The sequence below is a fragment of the Heloderma suspectum genome, chromosome 1 (genome assembly GCF_057233095.1).
Source record: "Heloderma suspectum isolate Gila_16-S chromosome 1, 16-S_ref, whole genome shotgun sequence".
NCBI classification, from domain to species: domain Eukaryota; kingdom Metazoa; phylum Chordata; class Lepidosauria; order Squamata; family Helodermatidae; genus Heloderma; species Heloderma suspectum.
In genome coordinates, this window is record NC_139458.1 from 346,735,812 (window position 1) to 346,762,397 (window position 26,586).

The 26,586-nt window shown below is 41.8% G+C and overlaps 1 protein-coding gene across 2 annotated transcripts in view; it reads left to right on the forward strand.

The window, feature by feature from the left end:
• The window catches only part of SASH1 (SAM and SH3 domain containing 1), a 177,884-nt gene extending 154,379 nt beyond the window's left edge, over positions 1 to 23,505 (forward strand). For both annotated transcript variants that reach the window (XM_084827798.1, XM_084827799.1), the window contains 7 exons: positions 455 to 624; positions 3,471 to 3,680; positions 11,789 to 11,939; positions 13,715 to 13,828; positions 18,597 to 19,687; positions 20,657 to 20,788; positions 21,680 to 23,505. In XM_084827798.1, the coding sequence (XP_084683924.1) occupies positions 455 to 624; positions 3,471 to 3,680; positions 11,789 to 11,939; positions 13,715 to 13,828; positions 18,597 to 19,687; positions 20,657 to 20,788; positions 21,680 to 21,940 (2,129 nt within the window). In that variant the 3' untranslated portion in view covers positions 21,941 to 23,505. The remainder of the gene's footprint in view (positions 1 to 454; positions 625 to 3,470; positions 3,681 to 11,788; positions 11,940 to 13,714; positions 13,829 to 18,596; positions 19,688 to 20,656; positions 20,789 to 21,679) is intronic.
• The last annotated feature ends 3,081 nt before the right edge of the window (positions 23,506 to 26,586 follow it).

The following is a 26,586-nucleotide window of genomic DNA, read 5'->3' on the forward strand; positions in this document are numbered from 1 at the left end:
TCTTCCTTTTTTTTGGGGGGGGGGAGGGGGGCATCCTTTCCGCCACAATCAGCCCAGCAGTGTTGAGGGCTGGATTGAAAGTTGGGGTCTAGATTAAACACTTTGGGAGAGCAACAGTGATTGTTGCTTCCAGTGTTTCGCCATATGTTGTGAGAGCCTGTGCCAAGCTATATGGAGAATGTGCTGCAGCAAGCAAGCAAGCAGCAACAGTAGATGGATCTCTGGGGAGCTGATAAAGTAGACTGTTGTTGTTGTTGTTGTTGTTGTTGTTGGCATTGATGTCAAAAGATGCCACAAGCAAACAACAGGGGCACAGAACCTGCTGCGTTTTCTGCCTTATCTTACCTATTATTGTGGTGGAAATAAATATCAAATGAGCGCTTCTAAGAATGCTTTGTGTATTCTTTGTGGATTGTTTTTTAGATAAACTCTTCTTTTGTTCTGTCCCAAACAGGTGGGCAGACAGTAAGCACAACAGACTCCTCAGCCAGCAACAGAGAGAGTGTCAAGTCTGAAGATGGTGATGATGAAGAACTTCCATATAGAGGACCTTTTTGTGGCCGGGCGAGGGTTCACACTGATTTTACCCCCAGCCCTTATGATACTGATTCCTTGAAACTCAAGGTACTTTTTCTGGATTTAAATACTGTATCTGAATTCAGGGACATTTCTCAAGGATGTGTCCCAACAAGCTTTCTGCACCAATGCCTTTTGTTGGAATTCTTAATATTTTGGCTTGTCTGTTGTTCCCTAAGGTGTCTCACTGTGCTCGCTCTTCTCAGGATTTTCAGTGGCTGTTTGGAAATTTTTAATTAAATAAATTTTTAAAGAAAACCTAATATGTGCACTGATAACTGTGCATGTACTGTGTTCTCCTGTGCAAAAAAAAAAAAAAAATTGGGGAAGAGTACCTGGTAATAGGATAGTGATTTTATAAGGCTCACCTACCCACCTGGATCAAACAGTTTGGTCTGTAGGTAGGCATTTATATATAGATATAGATAAGCATAACATCTGGGTTTAAAGAACATTGAATAACCTTTTAACAAAGGCTGTTCAGAGGAAAACCTTCATGTGTTGAGGAGGGAGCAAAAACATGCCTTCAAGCCCGTCCGAGACTGATGTGCCCACCAAGCCACATTCCTTGGTGCCTGTGCATTCAGTACCTGTGTTAAAGGGGGCCTACGACTTAACAACTGAACAACAAAAACATGCATACAGGTTTATCTGTGGAGGGCTCCCCCACAGGAATGGAAACTCTGATTGGTGGGGGTTCCCACTGCTGAAGAACTTCCACATACACTGGTACATGCATTAGCCCCCTTTCGCATTGATGCCAAATGCATGGCCTCTACTGGGGACTGAGCCAGTGGATGTGTTGGTGTTGAAGGGGTGTGGTTTGTGGGAGTGATCCCACTCCCCCCTAACTTCAGTAATTGTGTGAGGGCTTTTGTGTGAACAGCCCTATAGTAAAGGAAGAATGGCAGTACATTTATTAGAAACAGTGACATTCCAGGATGTCTGTGTAGACTATCATCACCTATATCTTTAATGAGATACTACCTTTAATACAAAGAAACACAGTAGTAGAACTCTTATCACTGACAGGATATGAAAAGAGGTGCAGGGTGCCTCAACTGCTCACAGAGTGACCTTGTGTGCATCCTGCAAAAACAGTTGGTGCAGCCTAAGCCCTGAATTCACTGTTTCATCCCTCGTCTAGTTGAAAGAACTTCTGACTTCCTGTTTCTGTTATTCTACCATTGCTTTGGCAATAGTTGGTATTTCAAAATAAGGACGTGGTTTTGAGAATTCTTGCCTGTGGCCTAAATCAGTCCCAGATCAGCATATCACAAAGCCACTGTAGAGTGTGCTGTACAAAAAGGTGGTAATTTGGTGTATTAACAGTAGAATTCACTGTGAAAAATCCTTTTTAAGTTCACTGTTAATGCACAGCCCAGCAGCTGTGGTGTGTGTGCTCCCCTCCCCCGGTCTGGCATATGGACAGGAATACATGTGACATGGAAGTAGGCTGTGGTCTGATCAGAGGCCATTTTGGACTATGTGGTATCCTGTAGACTGGATGACTGCAGTGTGCCCTACATAGGGCTGCCTATGAAGATTGTTCAGAAACTACAGCTCGGCAAGGTTGCTGCCTCCAGCTGGAGATAATAGATAGACCCTGTTCTCAAATAACTGCACTGGTTTCTAGGCACAGGCCAAAGTCTCCTCCTGTATTATTGGAGGGCAGGCCTCCCCCTGTAATACCCCACAATCCCTTGACTTGAGTCTGTTGAAGAGGTGCTTCTGCAGTACCATAGCAGGTGGGTGGTTGCCATTTCCACGGTAACAGCATCCCCTGTGGGAATTCCACCTCCACCCCTGCCACCCAGGGATACCTGGCTAGCCAGTTCCCTATTTTTAGGAGGGTTCTGAATTATCTTCCTTTTAATAAAGCTTTTTATCTGCTGGAAAACATCTATGTCCTGCTGCTTTTAAAATAACTGTGAATCTACACTTTTACAGTGTATTTATTTATTGCATTTCTATACCTCTCCATAGCTCTCTGGGCAGTTTACAAAGATTAAAAACCATTAAAAATACATAATAGAAAGTGCAAAACCATTTACATAAGAACATATAAACAGACAGCACACACAGACAACAGATACCTAAAAACAATTTTCAACAATCAGCCAGCTGTAAGATGCTGTCAAATGCCTGAGGGAAGAGTCTTTTTATTCATTTTGTTTTATTGTAATGTAGGTCATGTGTGCATGTGTGTATACACACATATACATATGAACATATACAAACATATACTCTCTGTAAATAATTAACTGTAAGCTACTTGGTTCAGAGATCATTTTCTCTCTAGGAAACAGGGTAGAAATGCAAATAAATAAATACGTGTTGTCTTTTTTAAAGTAAACCCAGAATGTTTTTATTATTATTAGAAAAGCCCACTGGAGAGACAGAGAGATGAGTGGTGAGCAGAAAATAAGTTAATTATCACAGAGCTGAAATGAATGTTGCAAATTCGTTTCTGCTGTACTTATAGATCTGACAAATCAGCAAAAAAGAGTTTCAGATATTTATTTCTAGCATCAGGTAATTAGAAGAAATTCTTAGTCACAAAGAATTGTGCATATAATTTCCAAAAACTTCTGTACGGTTAGCCCCTTTTTAAAAGGCTGGGAGAGAAGGAGTATCTTTTCTAAACATACTTGGTTTAAAATATTGCAGAGATAGGAAGTAGCTTCTGGATTGTCTCACAGTTAAGGGAAGAAACCTCGTGAACTAGAATTCTTGATTGATAACGATTTCATATTCTCTACTATTTAAGGTGTCCATCACAAAGTCTGTATGCAATATGATTTACCTTCCATTGTGACACAGCATTGATATAGTAATTTGCAAATCCCCATGGGGTTCATAGGTAGATATATTCTTGCTTCTCTCATCTACAGAAGGGCGATATCATTGATATAATTAGCAAGCCTCCCATGGGTACCTGGATGGGTCTCCTGAACAACAAAGTGGGTACTTTCAAGTTCATCTATGTGGATGTATTAAATGAAGAGGAAGAGAAGCCAAAAAGGCCCACAAGAAGGCGACGGAAAGGAAGACCACCTCAACCCAAATCTGTGGAAGATCTCCTTGATCGCATCAACTTAAAGGTTGGCTTCCATTCCTTATACTTTTTTACTCTCCTGCTATGGAAACTTCAGCATCATGCCTCTATAATAAGGAGCTCAGAACAAAAAATCACGCATTTCCTATAAATGTGCAAATCCCTTGTGCTCCTAAATCCTTGCATTTAAAATAATGTGTGAGAACTGGAGAGAGATGTTTTCTCTTGCAAGTGGAACAAAGTGGCATTATGACGTTTCCCTAGTTTGGAGATTTGCTAAAGTCTCGAACTTTTTCCTGAAAATGCCATAAGACGTTCTTGTTTAAGTTGCTTTCTCATTGCAATTAAGTTGGCAGCAAGATGGGACTTGGACTTATAGAGTTTTGTTGCATTTTAACTTCATGGTTTGCATCTTGTTCACATATTTTTGGATTTGAAGATGTAGTGTGGTCCTTAGTTCATGAGGCTGGGGTGACAGAATACACTGACAATAATGTGTTTAGGTTAGTGCATGATAACCCATTGATTTTTAAGGTTACTAGCTCATGTATTCCTTTTTTCCTTTGTTTGCTTCAAGTGAAGTACAATTTGTCCTTAGCTTTGGAGGTGGAAACTACTGACAGATTATTTTTCTCATCTATTGTTTTGTTTTATAGTACTTAATTTGTTCAGCAGTTGTACAAGGTAATGTTCGCTAGGAGCAGCATATATCAAAGGACATTACGTTGGATCCAGACTAAGTTAATCGAACTTAGGTTTATGACCAGGAGGCTGTTCCAAGTGGTCCAGAGCCTGGTCGGTCCAGTTGCGCCGGAACTGCTGGAGCATTCTAAGGCCTCCTGTGAGGCCTTGGCAAGGCACTTTGCAGATAAAATTGATTGGATTAGGAGTGTTATTCCGGGCACCGTCGATACAGTTAGCAAGCAAGAGGCAGTCCGTGGCAAACTGGTTTTGTGGGATCGGTTCCAGCTTCTTCCTTCTGAGGAAGTGGACAAGGTGCTTTCATCTGTAAGGCTGACCACCTGCTCACTTGATCCTTGCCCATCTTGGCTCATTATGAGCTGCAGAGAGAGGCTGGGTGAAGGGATCAGGGTGGTGGTGAAAGCCTCCCTTGAGGAAGGAGTGATGCCATCAGCTCTCAAGGAGGCAGTGATAAGACCGCTTTTAAAAAAGCCCTCCTTGGATCCCCAAGTTCTGAACTTTCACCCAGTCTCGAAACCGCCATTTTTGGGCAAGGTGATTGAGCGGGTGGTGGCAATGCAGTTGAAGGCACACTTGGAAGAAGCCGATTATCAAGATCCATTTCAATCAGGCTTCAGGCCTGGGCATGGGACAGAAATGGCCTTGGTCGCCTTGGTGGATGATATGAGGAAGGCTTTGGATAGGGGCGAATGCTCCTTCCTTGTTCTCAACCTCTCAGCGGCTTTTTATACCATTGACCACGGTATCCTCCTGGACCGCCTGGAGGGGTTGGGCATTGGAAACACAGTATTACGGTGGTTCCGGTTTTCCTCTCTGGCAGGTACCAGAGGGTAGCACTGGGAGAGGAGGTTTCGGACCCATGGCTGCTCACCTCCAGTCTCAGATTATAGATGGCTGCTCACTTGTGGGGTACCACAGGGTTCCATCTTCTCCCCAGTGCTATTCAACATCTATGTGAAGCTGCTGGGGCCTATCATCAGGAGGTTTGGGGTGCAGTGTCATCAATATGCAGATGACACGCAGCTCTACCTCTCGTTTAAATCTTCACCATGGCTGGCTGTAGAATCCCTGTCCAAATGTCTGGAGATGATGAGTAGCTGGATGGGGAGGAATAAGCTGAAGCTGAACCCTGACAAGACTGAGGTACTTTTAGTGGGAGACAAGAGGAGGTTGGGGGTGTTGACCTGGTGTTGAATGGGGTATGGCTACTCTTGAAAGACCAGGTCTGCAGCCTGGGGGTCATTTTAGACTCCCAGCTGTCCGTGGAGGCTCAGGTGTCAGCTGTGAGCTGGAGAGCGCTGTACCAACTCCATCTGATACGGCAGCTGTGCCCCTACCTTCCCGACCATGTCCTCCCATCGGTAGTACATGCTCTGGTCTCCTCTCGTCTAGACTACTGTAATGCACTCTGCGTGGGGTTACTCTTGAAGATGGTTCGGAAGCTGCAGCTGGTGCAAAACGCGGCAGCTCGCCTGATTAAAAGCAACCGCCAGCGTGATCACATCACTCTGATGCTGAAGGAGTTTAACTGGTTACCAGTTGTTTTCCGGGCCAAATTCAAGGCGTTGCTTTTGACCTTTAAAACCCTGTATGGTTCCGGCCCAGCCTCCAGGAGCACCTTCATCAACACCAGACAGGCCGCTTAACAAGATCAGTCTTGGATGGCCTTCTCTCTGTCCCATCAGCCAGGATATCTAGGCTGGTGAGGGAGAGGGCCTTCTCTGTGGTGGCCCCCTCTCTGTGGAACTCCCGCCCTAGGGAACTCCGTCATTCATGCCCACTCTTTAATGAGCTTCCACTGTGCATTAGAAACGTGGTTGTTCAGGCAGGCATTTGGGGTGGGTTAGGGTATTTTTAGAAATATGATATTTTAATGTAGAATTTTATTGTTTTAAAACTGTTTGCATTTGTGGCCGGGTGACTGGCCAGATGGGCGATTAAGAAATTGAATGAATGAATGAATGAATGAATGAATGAATGAATGAATGAATGAATGACTAACATAATAAAATTTGTACTATTGATTTCTTTGGGACCCAAGTTCAACTAACTTAGTCTGGATCCAGCCCGCTACGTGTGTTGCTTGATGTTCAAGATCAAACAGAATCAAATAAATCTGCTGTTTATCCTTCCTCATACTCTACTGGTTAAAGAGAAGCGACCTTTTTTTCAGGAAGTTGGTATCAGAAGATTGGATTCTAAATTCAACAGCAGGAAGGGTGTTCAGGGTTTAGGTGGATCTCAGTGCCAGCAGTTAAGACTCTATGGATGCTCTCTGACCCCGTAATTTATTTTCTTTGTAAAAATTTACTAAACTGTTGGCTTTATAATATGAGTAAAAATAATCCCATTTGTTCAATACCTCCCACCCCCAAATTGCCAGGCAAATTATTCTTTATCATAATTTTCATAGTGGCTGTTTACAGGAACAGATTATCATATTAACATATGAAGATTAATTTATCTTTTCATTGAGCTACATTGTTCCTGTTTTGTTTTGTTTTAAAAACCCTCTTTGATTTTTTTTAAAAATGGGCTAAATTTTAATCTGCTATCTTAAAAAAAAAAAAAATTGAAAAGTCTTTCAGGTCAGGACTTGTCCTCAGGGCAGGTTGACCAGACCAGAAGTCTGGCTTTTGACATGATTAAGACTGGCTCTCAGGGAAGTCAAATTATGATAATAACTAGCATTCTGGCTATAGAGAAGGATAAGCAACGTCTACAGAAGAGTTACAGCAGGAGAGTTCAGAAGGTCTTGAATCTTTCTGCTACTCGAAAGGCTCCAAGGATCAAACATCCATTGAGGAAACTAGATGGTAGGCCTCCTCAAAGGAGCATTCCAGGTTCTAGAAATAGAAGCCAGGGATAAGGTAACCCAACACTTGTTGGCTATCCAGGCAATCAGTGAACAAATGGTAAACTCATTAAGAATCCTGTTACCTGTCTCTCCAAAAGCATTTAGATTGTGTATTGCCAGTCAAGCTATTGGAATAGAGCAATTCCTAACAGTTAAGCACTTGGCAAGTGAGAAGCTTATTATTAAATCACCTGCATAGAATAGATCCATGGCCTGGACAACAAAGAATGGCCATATGAATCTCTCTTCTGAGGTATACCTGTACAACCATTTCAGTCTGGAGCAGCAACTGTATATTTTGCTCTGACTAAAAACACACTCAAGTGGAAAATTCTCAAGCTTGCCCTCCCCTGCCCCTGCTTCCACACAATCATATCTTGAAGGCATCCCTCCATAAAGTGGAATGTGTAAACTCTACTCTTGTCAAGCAACAAATGTCTCTTTTGTGATATATAATTTATCGAATCAAAAGCTAAAACTTCAAGGGGAGGTGGCAAAGAAGAGTTGTAAAGTGTGTTCCTACTTACTAAAAGTTTCATATGGATTATATTTGAATAGGAATGTAATGTATTGTTGTTTCAAAATGATGTAAGCTCAGCAACCACTTGTCCAGTTCTTTTGGATTCTTTTCATCTTGTGGATCTCAAGGATGTGACCAGGGCATCTGGAGCAGTGGGGGCTATCACCTGTGTACTCGACCCTTACCCTTCTTGGCTGATTAAATCAGCCAAGGTGGGACTAATGCCATGGCTAAGGGAAGTGATTAAGCTTGCAGGCGGGAATTGTTCCCTCTTGCTAACGAGGCAATAATAAGACCTTTATTAAAGAAACCATCCCTTGATCCAGGAGATCTATCTAACTATAGGCCAGTCTCAAATACACTGGTCTTGGCTAAGGTGATTGAGAAGGTGGTGGCATTGCAACTCCTGAAGTAACTGGATGAAACTGATTATCTGAACCTATTTCAATTGGCTTTCGTATGGGATATTTGACTGAGACTGCTTTGGTCACCTTGGTGGATGCCCTACACTGGAAACTGGATGGGGGGAACACAACCCTATTGGTTCCCTTGGACCTCTTGGTGGCCTTTGATACCATCAACCATGGGATCCTTCTGGACCACCTGGCAGGGCTGGGCCTTAGGGGTGCTGTTTTGCAGTGGTTCCGGTCCTTTCTGTCAGGCTGTGTCCAGAAGGTGGATGGCGGATTACTGTTCAACTCCACTGCCTTTGACCTGTGGTTCTAATTATAGGGTTCTATCTTGTCCCCTGATGCTGTTTAATATTTACATGCAACTGCTCGGAGAAGTCATCCAGAGCTTTGGAGCAAGGTGCCAGTGCCACCAATATGCTGATGACAACCAGCTCTATTGCTCTTTGTTACCTAACACCAAGGAAGGAATCAAAAACCTTGAACGTTCCCCGGGTTTGGAAATTGGCTGGATTAGGGTGAACAAACTGAAGTTAAACCCAGAGAAGACGGACGTGTTGGTGGCCAGTAGAAAACCTGACTCGGGGATTGGGATTCAATCTGTTCAGGATCGGGTCCATAGCTCGGGAGTGCTCCTTGATCCTACACTGTCCCTGGAACATCAGGTGGCGATGGTGGCAACAAATCCGTTTGCACAATTACGCTTGGTGCGCCACCTGCGACCCTTCTTGAATCGGTTTGACTTGGCAGCAGTTATCCATGCCTTGGTTAGATCATGTTTAGACTATTGCAGCATCTGAGTCTGAACATTTTATTGCATTTGACTAATAGCCATCCCAAGCAACATAACTTAAAATATCAAGTAATAACAGAACATAAACAGAATCAAGTTAAGAACAATTGCAACATGCTCTGTGTGGGGCTACCCCTGAATAGTATCTGGAAGCTTCACAGAAAGTGCACGGTCTTGGGACCATATTACATCTGCCCTGAACAAGGCGGGACTGAAAGGAGTCGTTGCGAGGGAAGGGGAGAGGCCAAATTAGGAAGAATCCTATGGCCTGTTGAGTCCCAGCCTCACCCCCACTAGCTAGACTCAGAGGCCCATCTAGAGGGAAAAAACAAAACAAAGGAGAACAGAAATTGCCTCCATCACTCCTTCTGCCCTACCAACAGGGCATTGGTTACTCAGAAGCCTCTAATACTCACGTCCAATGAGGGCGCAACCCATAAGATTGTGCCCTTAATATTTTAATCATTTTAATGTTCTTATTTTTATTGTCTTATGGTTTTGTTTTAAATTGCTGTACACTGCCTTGATGGCTTTTTAGCAGATAAGGCAATAGAGAGAGAGAGAGAGAGAGAGAGAGAGAGATACTTTTGGTTGTGGCCTGTGTTTGGATGTGCTTTTTTTTTAACTGGAAAACAACCCCCAAAGTGGCTAAGGCATCTCTGAGCTTAAAATCATTTATTTTCTCAGCTAACATGCATAGATGCTGGGGTATGGGAGAAAAATGTGCTTTCTTTCCAAGGCATTATGTCTTGCAGTTGTACTTCATGACTCTCAGTAATTTTGAAGAGATGTGTTGAAAAGGCCTCTTTTTGAATTTTAAATATCTTTTCCTTTTCTTGTTCCATTTCACTGATGCTAGTTTTGAAAGGGGTTACCCTGCATGTTTCTGTGTTTTGTATCTTCTGCTACTGGATTTCCAGAATCCATTTGCTACTTATTGGGTTTTGTTTTTTTTTTTGGGGGGGGGGAATAGTTTTCTCCATCAGCTGACAGCACAACAGCTGTGATCACATTAAGGTTTCCAGCATAGCTTAAACATTAAAAGGAACTGAATAAAAGACTCTTTGAGTGGATGGCTTTTGAACCATCCTTTCCCCTGCTCCTCCTGCCACCTGCTTGGTGCTTGCAAAGCTCACTTATTCTCCTGACCCCTCTCTGTATGTGTGTTTGAACATAGATTATAGACAACAAAAAGTTAGGTATTAAAGTGATACAATAGACCAGAACTTAAGTTCCTGAATTACATGCCTGATTTAAATGTTATCTGAATGCCATCTCATCGTTGCCATGTGTAACCAGCCAATACACCCTAAATTAATGGGGTAGGATCTTTATACTCTTTGTTTGTTTGTTTGTTTGTTTTACAATATTTATATACTATTCCACATCTAGACAGATTCCATAGTGGTGGACAATAAAAGATGCAAGATAAAATAATAAAACTCCATTTAAAAAATGTTTAATATTATTAAATATATTAAATAAATAATAATACTATTATTAAAAGAAACAGAATTCCGATAAAACTGTGGCTGGTCAATTAAGGAAGGCTTCCTGACATAAAGATGTTTTCAGGGGGTGCCGGAAACAGCACTGACTTCCAGAGGCAGGGAGTTGCACAGAAAGGGGGCCACCACACTGAAGGCTCTTCTCTGGGTGGACTGTAGTCGGGCCATGGGTACGTACATGCAGCACCACCAGGAGCATGCCCTCTGATGACCTCAGTGACTAGGCAGGTTGATAAGGGAGAAGGCACTCCTTTATCAAGCACATTAAACACAACTCTGATCACATGGTAGTCTCTTCTCCAAAGACTTCATAAGCTAGGAGAATGGCCTCATCTAAAGCCAAAATGAGACAGGGCTGAACCATGATATAGAGAAAGTATATTCAGCACATAGAGGAGAACCAGCATTGCACTGAGCATCATTCCCAGTTGAGTTCTGACCTTATCTGAAAATCAAGGATGGTGCTACAATAACCGTGAATCTCTGATACTGGCAATAGTGAGGCGAGGGGGTGTTGGGGAGGCTTGCGGGGGCTGAAGGTGCTGCCTCAGGGAAAGACAAGTGTGGGAAGAGGTGGTGACATCAAAGAATTATCTGTGCCCATATAGGCGGCAGAGCCCAATCTAGCTCCATGCCTGGGGCAAGGTATTTATTTCATTAGAATCTGTTTCAGTGGGAACTGGTGGGCAATTTTTTTCAAATAAAACAGGTTGGGAATTCAAAGAGAAGCAGCACAGACATGGTGCAATGGTAACAGAGAGGAGGGGGAAAATGAGGACAAGAGAGAAGAGGGCAATAGCAAGGACAGAGGCTGTAGCTCAGTGGTCCAGCACGTGCTTTGCATGCAAAAGGTCCCTGGTTCAATCCCCGGCATCTCCAGGTAGGTTGGAAAATTCCCTGCCTGAAACCCCAGGCTAGGTGAACCAATGGTCTGACTCCGCATCTGGGGCACACGTAGGAACGGGCGAGGAAATGAGAACAGGGCATTCATGCCAGCGTTGCCGCTACCACCCAACCTGATGAAACATTCTTTGGGCGCCAAAGCCCTTCTCCTAAAGGCAGCAGCCCAGAAGGCTTGGGGCTGCTCAGCCACTCCGACTGATTGGAGGCCAGTCAGTTTGAGTGGCGTAGCTGCCCCAAGCTTCCAGTACAAGTCAGATTTGCAGCCCAGGCACACATGCACTTAACCACTTACCAAATGCTTAATCCTCAAACCCCCTCACAGAGATACTTTTCTTTTTAAGTACTACCTGATTAGGAAGAAGGTTCTTGGAAACACATGGCATTGAAGGTGGTACCTTGCTTTGAGTTGTTCTGCACTGTTCTATTGTTTCTTCACAAACTGCTTTTTCCCATTGCCACAGGAGCACATGCCCACCTTTCTGTTCAATGGCTATGAAGACTTAGACACCTTCAAGCTTCTAGAGGAAGAAGATTTGGATGAGCTCAACATTCGGGATCCAGAGCATAGAGCTGTGCTCTTGACAGCGGTGGAACTGCTACAGGAATATGACAGTGAGTGAGGCCTTGAATCTCTTCTCCAATACACAGCCAAAGATCTGTAACCTCTTGGGGGACAGAAAACTGTAATACTTCCAGTCTTCAAAATCCTAATGGCAAGATTTCTCAGGAACTATACCTGATGATTTCATTTGACAAGTACTTTTTTATTATTACTATATTAATAATACCCCCTTTAACCTTTCTATCTGTATTTTGTAAAACTTATGATCAGCATATGAATGAAAGTCAACAAGAAATCTGGATACTAATGCCACAAACTGTGGAATTTATTAGAAGCATTTTGCAAATTCCTGCTCCCTTTTTTTACCTTTCTAGCAGCAGGTAATGCACTAGAGTAGGAGTGGCAACCTGTGGTTTGCTAAATGTTTCGGCCTACATCTCCCATCTGCCCTGAGCTGCATAGCTAATGGTGAGGGATCATGGGAGTTGCAGGCCAAAACATCTGGAGAGCCACAAGTTGCCCACTCCTGCACAAAATGAGGCTAACGGCAGTGCAGGACAACGTCCGGAAAGGCTAGGTTTAGAAGATCATGAAAATCACAACTTTCAATTTAAAAAATTAGGGTTTGAGGAGATATTTGACAACATTCAATGGCTGCCTGCAAATGGTTTACTAGGAATTAAGTGCCATTGAACTTAGAGGGACTTACTTCCATATAAACGTGCATAGGGTGAGGGTACTCATAAGAGATGCCACTGATGTTCTGCAAGCTTGGGCTGAAGTACAAGCTCTGGGAACTTGAATAGGTCACCCCAAAAGAAGCCCTAAAATTCCAAACTGTAGAAGAAACTCCAGTTTCTTCTGGAGCCCCTGAAAACACATTTCCCCTTTTCTTTAGCTTACTTCTTGGCACATGGTGATGAGCAGAAGCAGCATGAGAGACAATAGGAGGGAATTCCTCCCAATCTCTTCTGGATGTTCTGTGTTAAGGTGCAAAGCCCAGGGAACCACGTGAAATGTAATTTGAATATTGCTTGCAGGTTTTGGATAATAATTTTTCAAGATTTCTGAAAGCATATGATACACGTGCTGTTTTAGTCAGATATGCAAGTGTAGCTATTCTAAATCCACCCTGTTATGGCCCTAGTGGTAAAGTAGCCGTTCAAGTAGATAACACTTTAAGTTGCTGCAATACCCAGAAAACTTGTAGCACTGCATAAACTCACCTGTCGAGTCTAGCGTTGAAGGCTTCTGCTTTCTGATATTCCCAGTAATAAATCCTTAGCCCTCTCCCTCCTTCCATTGACCAGGTTTGCACGATCACAGAGGGGGAAATAAGCCATGGTAACTTATCACCCGCATGTGTGCTGGTCAGTTTTGCTTAATTACCCTGGGCAGCATGGCTTGTTGTATCGTGTGAACCTGGCCAGGATGGCTTGTTGCTATGGGTAGCAAGCCACCCAGAACCCACAGGCTGTTGTAGGGTTCTGGGTGGCTTGTTACCCATGGCAATAAGCCATCCTGGTGGGGTTCACAGGACACAACAAGCTGTGCTGCCAAGGGTAATTATGCAAATCCCCTCAGAATGTGACTGTGATCATGCAAATCGAGCCATTATGTCTTATCATGACAATAGTGCTCCTGCAGAACAATGATATTGCCAATATTTGCTGACAACACTTCTGTGACACTTATTAAACAATAATAAGCATTTATTATTGCTTATTCCTTTAGCATGTTGCTTAGTATTTTGGTGGGGATTGTTAGCTCTGTTCTTTGTGTAAATGCTGTCTTTTCACTTCTGCTCTTTTTCTCCCTCCTCCAGGTAACAGTGACCAATCAGGCTCCCAGGAGAAACTCCTTGTAGACGGCCAGGGCTTAGGTGGATGCTCTCCCCGGGATTCAGGCTGCTATGAAAGCAGTGAAAACCTAGAGAATGGTAATGATTGATCTATAACCATATCCAGAACTGTGCCAAATTCATTAGACTTTAAAGGGACACAGGACTTTCTGTTGCTGAGAAAAGCAGTCTTACAAATTCTTCTGACAATGATATTGGCACCATTTCCATAATCATAATTTAATGAAGCAGTTGTTCCAGACCTAATTTTTTTTCATATTTATTTGGTGGATTCTTAATTCAGTCCAGTGTTTCAGGGCTTCACTTTCTTCCATTGCACTGTGCTTGAGACACTGGGCTGGTTCACATGACATGGCCAGCTCACTGTGGGTTAACCCACGATGACCCGCAGCACATGTAGGTGACACTTTGAATATGCAACCCCCACTTGGGGGTTGTCGTGTCATGTGAACCCGGCCACTGAGGGTTATTTGAGGGTTAAACAACCGTTGCATAACCCTCCAACAAACCAAGGGTTATGTGGGGGTCGTTTAACTCCCAAATAATGCTCGGTGGACGGGTTCACATGACACAACCCCCAAGTGGGGGTTGCATATTCAAAATGTTACCTGCAAGCATTGTGTTTCATTATGGGTTAAACAATCCCTGATGATCCCACTGTGTCATGTGAACCAGGTCACTGCTATTTCATACTGCTTCTTCTTCATCTTAACGAAGAAGAAAGGACTCCACCTTGACAGCACATGCTTTGTTCAGGAATAACATTACTTTTTATTCATCACACAAATAGTGCTGCATAAAGTTTGCTCCCCTGATGCGATAGAGTAATAAATGACTGTTGAAAATGGAGATCTAACTTGTTTGATTATAAGGATTTAGGAATAATTATTCAGAGCCATAACTAAGACTGTTCTTTGGTAAGTTGTTTGTTTACTCGAGATGCACGTAGCATCCTCCTTTGCTCAGAGGGCTGTGCTGTTGAGCTACCCATAGAGTCTTTTGCGTGAACGCAAAACGTCAACTAGATTCAAACATTGGCAGCCAGGAGAGTGAGAGCCACCTGGTGCATAGTGTCCCACCGATCAGTTTGGTCAGAATTGAAATGAGTGGGTAAATGGTATGTATCTGTCTCCAAACAGCCATTAACACAGAAAGTGGATGGTATAATATGGAGGACGATGTTTCATGCTTAACCAAATTCCTGTTGGATCCCCAAAATAAATGGATACAATATTGTCTGAGGTCTCCTCGAACCAGTAACACACTGAACAGTTTCAAGTCATCATGCGGTTTTCTTTTTTGTATTTTTCTCTTCAGGACAAACTAGACATGATGTTAATTGCATGATGGCAATTAATGTATATAGTTTTAAAACTTCTAAATAGCAGGTGCAGGGCTCCAATCAGGACCAGGCTGTGTGGAGAGGTGTGTCTGTTTATTCTTTTCCTCCCTTGCCCAATCTGCCATTAGCCCCAAGAAGCTTCCATTGGGGCCAACAGAAAATCCTCCCTTGGGGCAAATAGCTGCTCTGGGTGGGGTGGGGGGAATGGCTTTCATCAGGACCATAGAATGGGAGGAAATTACTAAACTGCCCCCTTTCTGTGTGCAGTGGTCTCCCCCCCGCCCCCCCCCGCCGGGCAGCTGCTATTTAGAGTTTAAAACCTGGACATGTTAATTCCAACCATACCATTAATTCTACATAAGTGCACTAAAGATATATGATAAAGATTTGCTAATGAATAGTAAAGTATAAAGAGTTACTGCTTTGATGAAGGTCTGCAGTCTTTGTTGCTCTCCTAGCAAAAGAGTATCTAGGTTCAACTTTGTTTCTTCTTTTCCTTTTTTTCCCAAACACTGTAATCAGATGACAGCCAGTTCTTCTGTCTGCTCCTCTGCTATAAATTCAGGATGAACAATTGTCCACCTCCTGTGGATGTTACATAGCCATGTTTGCAACATGCACAGATACCTTTAAAGACCATACATCCATGGGTGTATATCATCGGATGACTTGCAGCTGAATTGTCTCTGTTGATAAACTTAGCTTTTGAGATGGTGTGAAGTGATAGAAAAGATCTCCCTGTGGAGTTTCTGGAGTCTCTTTGCCTATTTTATTCATATTGCTCGTAATTTGATATTGCATTCATCAAGCAATGTGCATACATTTGTGAACTTGTGTATACCATGGTTTGTTTTAAATCTGGAGGAACCTTAACAAATTCTTGGATGTCTGCTTGACTTTAAAACACCATTTCCCCCCCATTGTGATACGCCCTTTACCTTAACCTCATTGTGAAACTCATGTCAGGGGTTTCTTTGTGAACATAGATCACAGTCATAGTGGAATCTATGTGTGACTGCATAGCTAGCAAGCCCAATTCTTGGTGGAGGACAGTATATGCGGGCTTCTGTGTGGCTCTTGGGATTGAAAACATTGTCATCTCACAGTGAGAAGCAACAGTCCTGTGAATTCACCCTCCTATAAATGTCAAAGCCTCTCCCATTGTCAGCTTTACAAAATGTTAGAATCAAAATGAGTGGAGCCCTTTCCAACGAGCAGGCAATTTGGAGCCTAAATTGAAAACAATTTTGGACTTCAGCACCATCAAGGGAGAAAAATTGTATGAATAATTACATGCTTGCTTGACTTTTTCCATTTCACATTAAAGTCTTCGGGATGCTGCTGCTATTCCTGTTTATAAATTGAGCCTGTTTCTTACAAGCCAGTCTACATAAGCTCAGGAGCTTGTCAGTTTGTACAGTCGGAGAAAAGAGCCGAGCTTGTCCCCTTTCCCTGATCTGCAGTTCTAAAGTTTTCTGATGTTTCTATACATCAAGAAAAAGTAATGAAGATAGTTTCCCATTTTAGAGTAAAGAAGTTCAATTTTTTATTTTTCTTTCTGCCTGTGTTTTGGAATTTCTGAAAAGACTTTATTTATTTATTTATTTGTGGCTTTTATATACCGCTGAATATAATAACATCTCTCAGCGGATCACAATATTAACATATAATATTAAAAACATAACATTAAAACACAGCATTAAAAACACTTCCAGCTACATTAAAAAAAACCAAGGAGCAGTAAAATGAAGCAGCATAATTAATTTACTTACAGCACAGGGAAAGCCTGGGTGAAAAGTGTGTTTTCAGGAAGCATTTGAAAGATGTCACATTTTCTGCCTCCCGAACTACACGAGGGAGAGTTTTCCAGATCGTGGGTGCTGCTACAGAGAAGGCCCACTGTCTGGGTATTTTATGGCAACATTTTGTTCATTTTGGAATGACCAGCAAGGCCTCCTCTGCAATGTGCATTGGGTTTAGTAAACGTGCATTGGATTTAGATGCAAAGCAAGTAACTGTCTTCAATGCCAAAGTTTAGCATTTTGGAGATAAAGCTCTGAATTGTAAAGGCATGAAAGGAACAGCCATTGCTTTAAAAAAAAAAGTCTACTTCTTTTAAGGATAGAACCTTACGTCTAGGGTCCCCAGGCTGCCTAACTTACCACTAGAGAGTTCCTTCCTCTGCATGAAAAGGAGACATGCAGACCATCCATACAGACAAAGACTTCAGATGATACGGATACGTTTATTTAATTTATTCATCTGACTGCATCACACAGAATGGGATGATATAAATATTAGCCAGTTCCTACAAGCTTTTATGTCCCACATTACACAGAATCACACAAGTTAACTTTCCACATGACATATAAGAATGACATAATGTAAGCTTGTTAAACATAAGTAATAAACTCAAAGAACAATAGCCTGCAAATAAGAAATAAGAAGTAAAAATGAACGGTGTTTTCTGCCAAATGGCACCTGAACTGGAAGATGTAGTGGATGAGCTTTCAATACTTTAACTAACTGGAAAAATAGCTTTATGAGAATCTGAGGATCCGGCTGTGCTTTACTACTTGTTATTATCTTCACACTTTGATAAAAATTCCACCAAACTCAGTGTGCCTTATTCTACTGGTGTATGTGTTTAGAACCAATATGTGTTTAATCAGTGCTTAAAATTGGGTGCGATGCCATCCCACTTCTTTTCAGATGGGCATTATTACCTCTATTCAGGCCTGCTCGCATGTAGTGGCTATGTGCCTGCTCGCATGTAGGGCTAAAGTGTGTAGGGGGAGGTGGACACGTACGTAAGTCCCATCCCTGCACGCCCAGCTTCTTGTTATAACTTCGCATGTTGAGCATGAAGGCCTGATAAGCCAGGGTTTGCAATTATGAGAACTCTGCAAGTGTGCTCAGCTGAACACACTTACACAGCCCTGGGTATTGGGCAAGCGGGGATAACCCTTATAAAAGCCTCAAAGCTTTATACCTTTATAACATACTCTAACAGCCTGTGTTTGAGATCTTATCCTCATTCAAGTTCACATTCTTTCTTCATCAAATATCAGTCTATGACTGCAGTTAAAATGGCAGTTAGGGTTTTATTTTGCCAGCAGGCCCAATGATCACAGTAAATACTGGGGAGAAATGTGAAGATTTTTATAACTGCTTCCTGATTACTGGATATTAAACACCACTTACAGTGCAGTCCTATACATGTTTACTCCCATTGTGTTCAATACAGTTTAAAAAAGGTAAAGGTAAAGGTGTCCCCAACCAGTCATGTCCGACTCTAGGGTGCGGTGCTCATCCCCGTTTCTAAGCTGAAGAGCCAGTGCTGTCCGAAGACAGTTTACTGTACTAAAATTTCACAGAAAATTAAGCATCCATACACACACACACACAGCAAGCATACTGTCTTGTTTCCAGACAATATCTAAATCTATTTCATTTTTTACTTTACTTGTACAAAAACTAATTATCTGTTTTGTTTTGTTTTAGCTAAGACTCGAAAGCCTTGTCTCCTGCCCTCAAAATTAGCCACTGAATACAGTTTTAAGGATTTCCACAGAAATCCACTGGCAAATTATCCAAATTTGCCCTTAACTAAATCAGTAGATGCCCTCCAGCAAGGAGAGAAGATACAGTTCAGTTGCATGCATCAAGTTCCAAAAAGCTGCCTCAAGCTCCCAGCAGTCATAGGCATCAAGAAGAACCGCAGAAGTTTACCAGTTGGTATCTGTCAGAGCTGTGAGCTTCTGGAAAGCACCCAGAGTGTACAAATGTGGCCAAGGTCTCATTCTCTTGGAGACCTTCATGGAGAAACCGGCAGGGATTGTGTAAAGTCAGTAGATGCTTTACCTCAGAGTACACTGGATTTAACAAAAAACTTGACTGGCTGTGGTGGTGGTGTGACAGAACTGTTGATAGCTAAGCAGAGCAAAGATGGTGTTGATTTTCTTAAGGGAAAAGCAAAGGAATTGCAGTTCTCTGCAACCATCTCTTCCAGTGGAACAATTCCTCTATTTCTGCCTCAGAACTGTGAAGTTCGGTCATCTTCACTTTCACATGGTGTAACTTGGACCCCTTTTGAAAACTATAAAAAAACCGGTCAAGATCTTGGAAGGGCTGATCATTCTCCTGTCTCCAAGGAGGGCATAGAAGCTGATCGGAAGCATATGGGTGAGGCAAAAACACAGCCAAAAACCTCTTCACAGCCACCTCCAGTCCCTGCCAAAAAAAGCAGAGAACGCCTTTCTAATGGACACTGTCATCTGCCCTCAGCCCTTTCTTGTCCAGATGTGCCATCTTTGCCAGCAAAAAAGACCATCCAGTCTGGCTCCTCTGATTCCCATGAACTGACTGTGTGTACATCATCTCCTGAACAGGAACCCAGGAGTCCTTCTAGCATAAGGCCTCCTTGGTTGTCAGATCTTCCAGAGACTGCTAGTGTCCAGCAACATGTGTTAAAACTAGATCCTTTGTCAGTGAGAAAAATCTCCTGTATTAGAGGGCTGGATTTGGAGACCTTGATAGAAAACAAGCTGCAGTCTGAAGAGATTGATCTCACAGAAGACCCATATTCTGACAAGGTACAGTATAGGAAGGCTGAGCATTTCCTATCATTAACTCTATTCATCTTTCCCAATGTTTTCCTTCCCTCTTTGAGTGTTCTGTGGAGCTATTCCTTAGAAATATGTATAAACTGACAATTAAAAGGAAAGACTGCAACATGTATGACGTTCAGCTACCATTGCTGAATTTATTGCCATAAATTGCTCCATGTAGTATTTGCCAGATCTGCATGAACTGTTGTACACAATTTTCACCATTATGTTGCAAGCTTTTAATTTCAGATGCTAGTCATAGTGTGACTTGCTACATTCACGTGGTGAGCCACTGTACATGAATAATTCACTTCATGATAAAAGCTGTCATGTGGAACTATTTGAAATAGTCTCCATGTGGATATCTATATATGGCTGTCAGCTTTAGAACCTAATGGGTTCCTAAATAATATCAATGTTATTGCTGCCTGGAAGCATGTAAAAATCAGAGGCAATAAGGCATGGGATGTCCATTTGTCCAGTATTTGGATTGGACACAATCAAGCAAAGTTCCATTAATTTAATTCTGCTTTGTAGAAGTCAACAAGTCTTTAAAGTGCTTGACTTTGGCTGGATAGTGCTTTTTTTTCCAGAGAAACACCAACCATGGTCCTCAAGAATTCCATTCCAGAAGCTGCCACATGTGCCATAGTAATACACAAATTACACTATAAAGTAATAATTTGCCCAGTAATTTTCTCTAACCTTTCTCAGAAATAGATTTAATATCCAAGAGTCACAAATATATCTATACAAATTGAAAAAGCAGCAGATGACAAATGTAGATGTCTATGGAACTGGAGAAAATACACACCAAGTTAAATCTTTTATGGTTTCTTAAAGCACAGGGACCAGCCATCTGTCGTTAGTACTTGAAGAGACACTCTAGTTAACTAGAATTTGGTTTATTTCTTTAACTTCTATCCTTCATCTCTGGCTAACCGAAATCTGCAGCATGGCCGCTGTGGGATTCCTGAACCTTTGGTGCAAAGATATTCTGAAGACCTAGAACACCCTGAAAAGGATGTTGCTACAAACTTGGACCAAATTCGGGTAAAGCAGCTGAGGAAGCAGCACCGTATGGCAGTAAGTCTGGATTAATGCTCTATTTTGCTCCCAAGTAAAAATAATTCCTTGCATATAGAAAGCTAGCACAGAAAGTAGCCTTGTCTTCTCATTGGTTTGTTAGGTTTTTTTATATACACGTTTTTATACACTTTTCCTGCTGCTTTTGTTGCTGCTAAGATACTGCTGCTGATGCAGCTTTTCTGTTAAAAACTGATTACATCAGTGGCAGAAGCAGGGATGCCCATAAAGTGTGGAAAGCCAGGGGAGCATTCAACAGTGTATACTTCAGGTATCACTGCTTTCAGTGCCCCTGAATCTGGGTGTGTAGATTTGCAATATTTTGTTTGAGGAAATCACTACTGAGACAGCAACAGAGAAGGTATTGTGGGGAAACAGAATAAAGGTGAATTGATTTTAGCACCGTTCACAAGGCAATTTTCCCATGGAAAACCTATATTTTGAGGTGTAAATTGAAAATTGAGAATATTTGACTCAGTCCAATTTTAAATATAGCATCATTTCAACTTAATAAATGTGGCCAACAAGACTTGGAACCAAAAGAAATGAGTGCTTAGGAAATGCCCAGTTGTCTGCTTCAAAATATAATCACATAACAGCACAGTTGAACTTAAGGGGACTTACTTCCAAGTAAGTGTGTTTAGAATTGCAGCCTTAAGCTACTATGGTTTGAAATGTTTTTTAAACACTCAAGCTGTTGAGTGGGACAGAACTCATTTGTACAACAGAGAGGAGAGCTCCCATTAAAATAAATGGGGCGGTGCCCCTCCATGCATTAAAACTGGGTGTGAACTAGTATGCCCAGTCTAACAACAAATTGCACAATGACGGTATTTTCTCAAGAGAGAAGAAGTGAGCCAACTGCTTGTATTTTGTTTTCTCTTGATCCAGATTCCAAGTGGAGGCCTCACTGAAATCTGCCGCAAACCTGTGTCCCCTGGACACATCACTTCCATAACTGACTGGCTGGTTTCTATTGGCCTTCCAATGTACTCAAGCTCACTCATGGCTGCAGGAGTCAATGACCTAAGCAAAGTGCCTTCCCTATCACAAACTTCACTTCACGAGGCTGGCATCACAGAGGAGAGGCACATAAGCAAGCTTTTGGCAGCGGCAAGACTTCTCAAAATCCTCAACTCAGAGACAATTTAACATGCTCTGGAATGTAGCAACTGCCTGTAGGAGAACCCTCTGTTTCCTTCATTGTCCATTTCATCTTTAATTTCTACAGAACACAAATTGGGATCACATAAAGCAGGACTTTGGGAAGGATGTGAGACGTTTGTGGGTTCTGTCCATGATAGAAGCAGCTGTCATGAGGGGAAAACTGGTACTCGCGGATTTCCTCTCCAAAAAAGGCACAAGAAATGGTTTTAGTTTCTTAAAGACCCTGGGACTGTATCTATTACAAAAAAGAGAGAGATCTTTCTACTTGCTAGAAGATAGACTTTAAAAAAAAATCACATCAACTTTAAACCCCAGGAACTGGAAGGAGGTGGAAGATAGCAAAGTTAGGCCTCCAGGTGCTTTGGGTCCACTCGCTAAAGTACAGCTCATTGACCAATCATGAAGCTACTGTCCTAAACATACATACAGTTGTGCAAATCCCATGGAAGAATGGACATTATTACAAATAATGGTATTAAGGATTGAATTTCCTACTGGAAGTTACCTGCTTATCCCTTTCATTCTAGCAGTTTTATGTTTTGGTTTGTTTTTTTTAAAAACCTCCTCCACCTTCCTCTTGGTAGCATTTGGTGTAGTTTTTCTGGCTGCTGTGCCCCTAGGTCAGGGGAATCTGTGGCCCTCCAGATGTTGGATTGCCAACTCCCATCAGCCCCAGCCAACATGGCAAGGAATGGTGGGAGATGTAGCCAAACAACCTGTAGGGCCACAGGTTCCTTGCCCCTGCTCTAGGCAGGCCAAAGTTCTGGACTGGATTTAGTTTATAGCTGTTCCTCCTTGCAATTTATCAGACAGACTGAGAAAATTCCTTCTTTGTATAGAATTCAATTAATTTGTATAACTGCATTCCTAGCACTCAGCTTTTTATTTCCCTTAAAATGCTTTTGAGCAGTTCACTTACCAGCATCCATGTTTCCCAGATCTTTCATTAGCGCCATCACTATTTGGCAGCAGACAAAAACAGCAGTTTCTATAGATTATCTCATTGTAACATCTGTTTTGTACAGTTGCTTTGTTTTTGTTTTTTTAATCACAGATTTCAGTTCTCAGGCTAACAACTTGTTTGTGGCAGTTTGTGCTTACTGGTATTACTAAAAGGCTAAAAATTATTTTGCCTTGTGTATGATACATACACACACACACACATCTAAAACATTATAAAAATGCTTTCCATGTTTCTTGCAATTTGGTGTACTGTGTTATATTGTCAATTGCTTTGCTGCAGCTTTGACTTGGTATCCTGACCATATCAATGAGAAACATTTTGTTTTTTAAATGAAAAAGTTACCCAGGGAAAGTAAATGAAGTGAATAAGCAAACCGTGTCTCACAGTATCAGAATTATATTCCATTTTATTAATGGAAAAAAAATTACACTGTCATTCTTATAAAAATCAATATAGCACCTCTATTATTGAGTGTTGAAATGACTTAATTAGAGTAAAGTCACCTGGGCTACTGGAGCAGTTTGTTCTTTCTTCATAGTACCATATTCTTGTTTTCTAAAACTATTAAAATATACAGTGTAAAATCTTCTGCTTGCTTCTGTGAATATAGATAAAGTTTATTTTTGTACATGACCAGATATTTGGTATACCAAATAAGCTCAGCTTGAATCCTAATATTTAGATTATTCTGTAGTGTCCATTAACAAGCTAGACTAGTAGAGGCTTTTCAGGATAGATAATAGGCAAGTAGACCGAAGGATGTAATGAGCTCAGTGTGGGACTCAGAACTCAGAGACCTAATTCAATCTGGCTATGTAATTTTAAGCAAGTCTTATCACCTCTCTGTGCCTCCCTTGTTCGGCCTCTGGAAAAGGAAATTGTTTATACAACCTCTGAAAGTGCATTCAACTCAGAAGGAACATTTTGCCGCAAAGACACAAAGGAATGATACTATCTTCCTAAAAACTTTTAACCTGCTCTCTTTAGGTTTCATACTTTTTATTGTCACCTTTGCAATAATTAAAACTTAAAACCAAGGATGTTTTATATAATCCAGTCTAAAATTGTATTCAAAACTGCTCTGCATTTTCTTTCAAAGTTGTAAGCTCTTAACAGGATGGCTGTGGAGAATGTGAGAAATTGGGATTGGTTTTTGTGGACCTTTTTTTAAAGTAAGTGAACTCTTGAACAATGAACAAAAGTTCCTTAGAAAGCAGTTAACATTTAATCCTAAACACACTTAAATTGGAAGTATATTCCATTAAAGCAAATGGAATAAGCTGTCAAGATAAATGGCAATGATTGAAGTGCCAAAGTTTCATTTTCCAAACTGATTTTTCACCTGGTCCTAATGATAAAGGATTGGATCTAGCGAAAATCACCCATGGATGGGTGACTTTTGATCCAGTGGAACTTCACTGGCTAAACATCTTTACTACTTCCCCTGAAGTCCCCTATGTCCCTTATGTCCCCTGAAAATCTGCTTTGAAGAGTTGGGGAATCCTTGGGAACAGTGCGGGAGGTAGTGCTGGAGGCTGCAAAGGGAGGAGGGAATTGTCAAAGTTCACCCCCCACCTCTGGCCCTGCTTTCTGCCAGTGGGAATGTTCTGAATGGAATCCTGCTTGGGGATGCTCCCACTGGCAGAATAACTCTGGGTTGGATCCAGGCTCTGCCCTCCTTTGATGGAAGGCCTTCGCTCACTGAAGGTGCCTCCATCCAATTTGGGGTGATTTACCCTCCTCACCAGGACAGGAAGGCCTGGCGTGCTATGGTCCATGGGGTCACGAAGAGTCGGACACGACTGAACAACAACAACAACAACCCTCCTCACCCCGCACCACAGCTAACCCCATTCAGCAGCCTTTCCTAACCCTCTGTATAGCATTTCCAGAGGGCTGGAGAAGCTGCCGTGGGAAGGAAGGAGTGAGTTCGTCTGCTTCCACCAGCCCTGTTGCACATGCCTAAATCTGGATCGAACCCATAATATAAAACCAAACCATGAATATATTATCTGCCCTAGCTTCTACATAATGGGCACAATGCAGGAAAAGTTACATTCTTTGAAATGGGAGTGTTAAGCAGTGAAGACAAAGGGATTTCAAAGTTCCTCACTTCAGCTGCATCATGCCCAGTATACTTAGGCTCAGGATGCTAGGCCAAAGAATAACAATACAACTGAACTTCCTCCCAAGCATGTTAATATGGATTACATACTTAAAGAGTGCTGGACGTACTTCCAAGGTCCACACAAACAGACAATGAGACATTGCTTTAACTCCTGAGTGTTGACCTCAGTTTTCCTTTTGAGTAGACATCTTGACAGTGGATATTAGAGTAACCACTATATACTTAGAAACAATAGGACTGCTTTAGCGATAGAGGCTAATGTGTGAACATGGCCCTTTCTGTTGGTATAACTATAAATATGGGCAAAGCTAAGATTGCACAGTGAAGGGGCAATTGTAAAGATGTCATTCTATAAAGAGGACTTTTTCTTTCTTTCTCACCATTATTGCCCCAAAATTATATTATTTCCAGAACAGTGCTTTGCAACTGCCTATATATGTCAGTGACCTGTGGAAATAAGCACTCACTAAAAGGAATACTTTTCCACATTACATTTACAGCATCAAAGTTATCTCATATGTCACAGCCACATCCAAGATCCATGTAGACCAAGGGTGGGCAACTTGTGGTTCTCCAGAAGTTTTGGCCTACAACTCTCATTGCCATTGTGGCTAGAGCTGATGAGAGCCATAGACATCTGGAGGGCCGCAAGCTGTCCACCTCTGATGTAGACCCAAGTTAATAATAAGACAAACATTCCTTCTATGCAGCATCTGTCTTAAGAGATTGTAATGTACACTGGCCATCCCTCCCACCCCCAGCTCCATTGATCTGTTCAGTGTACTCTCACATGCCCACAGAATTACCACACCTGGAAAGATTTCCATTATTTAACAGTGCAATTCTATACATGTCCACTCAGAAGAAAGCCCCACTGAGTTCAATGAGACTCACTTCCGGGAAATGTGTGTAAGATAGCAACCTCAATGGAGAAAGCAGATAATAATGGACATTCCTTTGCATGTACAAATTAATTACTTCTATTGAAAATAATGGAGCAACATGCATGCAGAAAGCACATGTCATGCTCTGCATTTAGTTAAATGGCTGCAAATCTGGGATGAGCTGAAGGATTTTCATCTATTGATTACTTAGGTTTGGGTTTTTTTTAATGCTTAACTTATAATGATTATCCTTCTAAATGCAGGGTCATGAAAAGCAACTACTTTAAAACAGCATCATCAGATCCAGGATGCTAGAAGTCAACCATGGTTGGTTGGTTTTTTTAAGGCAACAGACATACCTTAGGATATAGAAGGTGCCGTTATTGTTTAAGCCTGAAGAATTAAACAAAAGAAAAATTCAGTACTCCATCTTCCCAAGGAAAGTGTTGCCTACATCAATATTCCTAAGCTACATTAGAAAAGAAACCATAATGATTTCTTAAACTGAGGCCAAAGGGTTTTCAACTCCTGTGCCTGTTCATGCATGAATCCAATGCCATTTTTTCTGCTTGTTTTTATGTACATTGCTTTTAAATGTTTTTATAGTTCAATCTTTTAAATTACATTTTGCATATATATATATATATATATATGC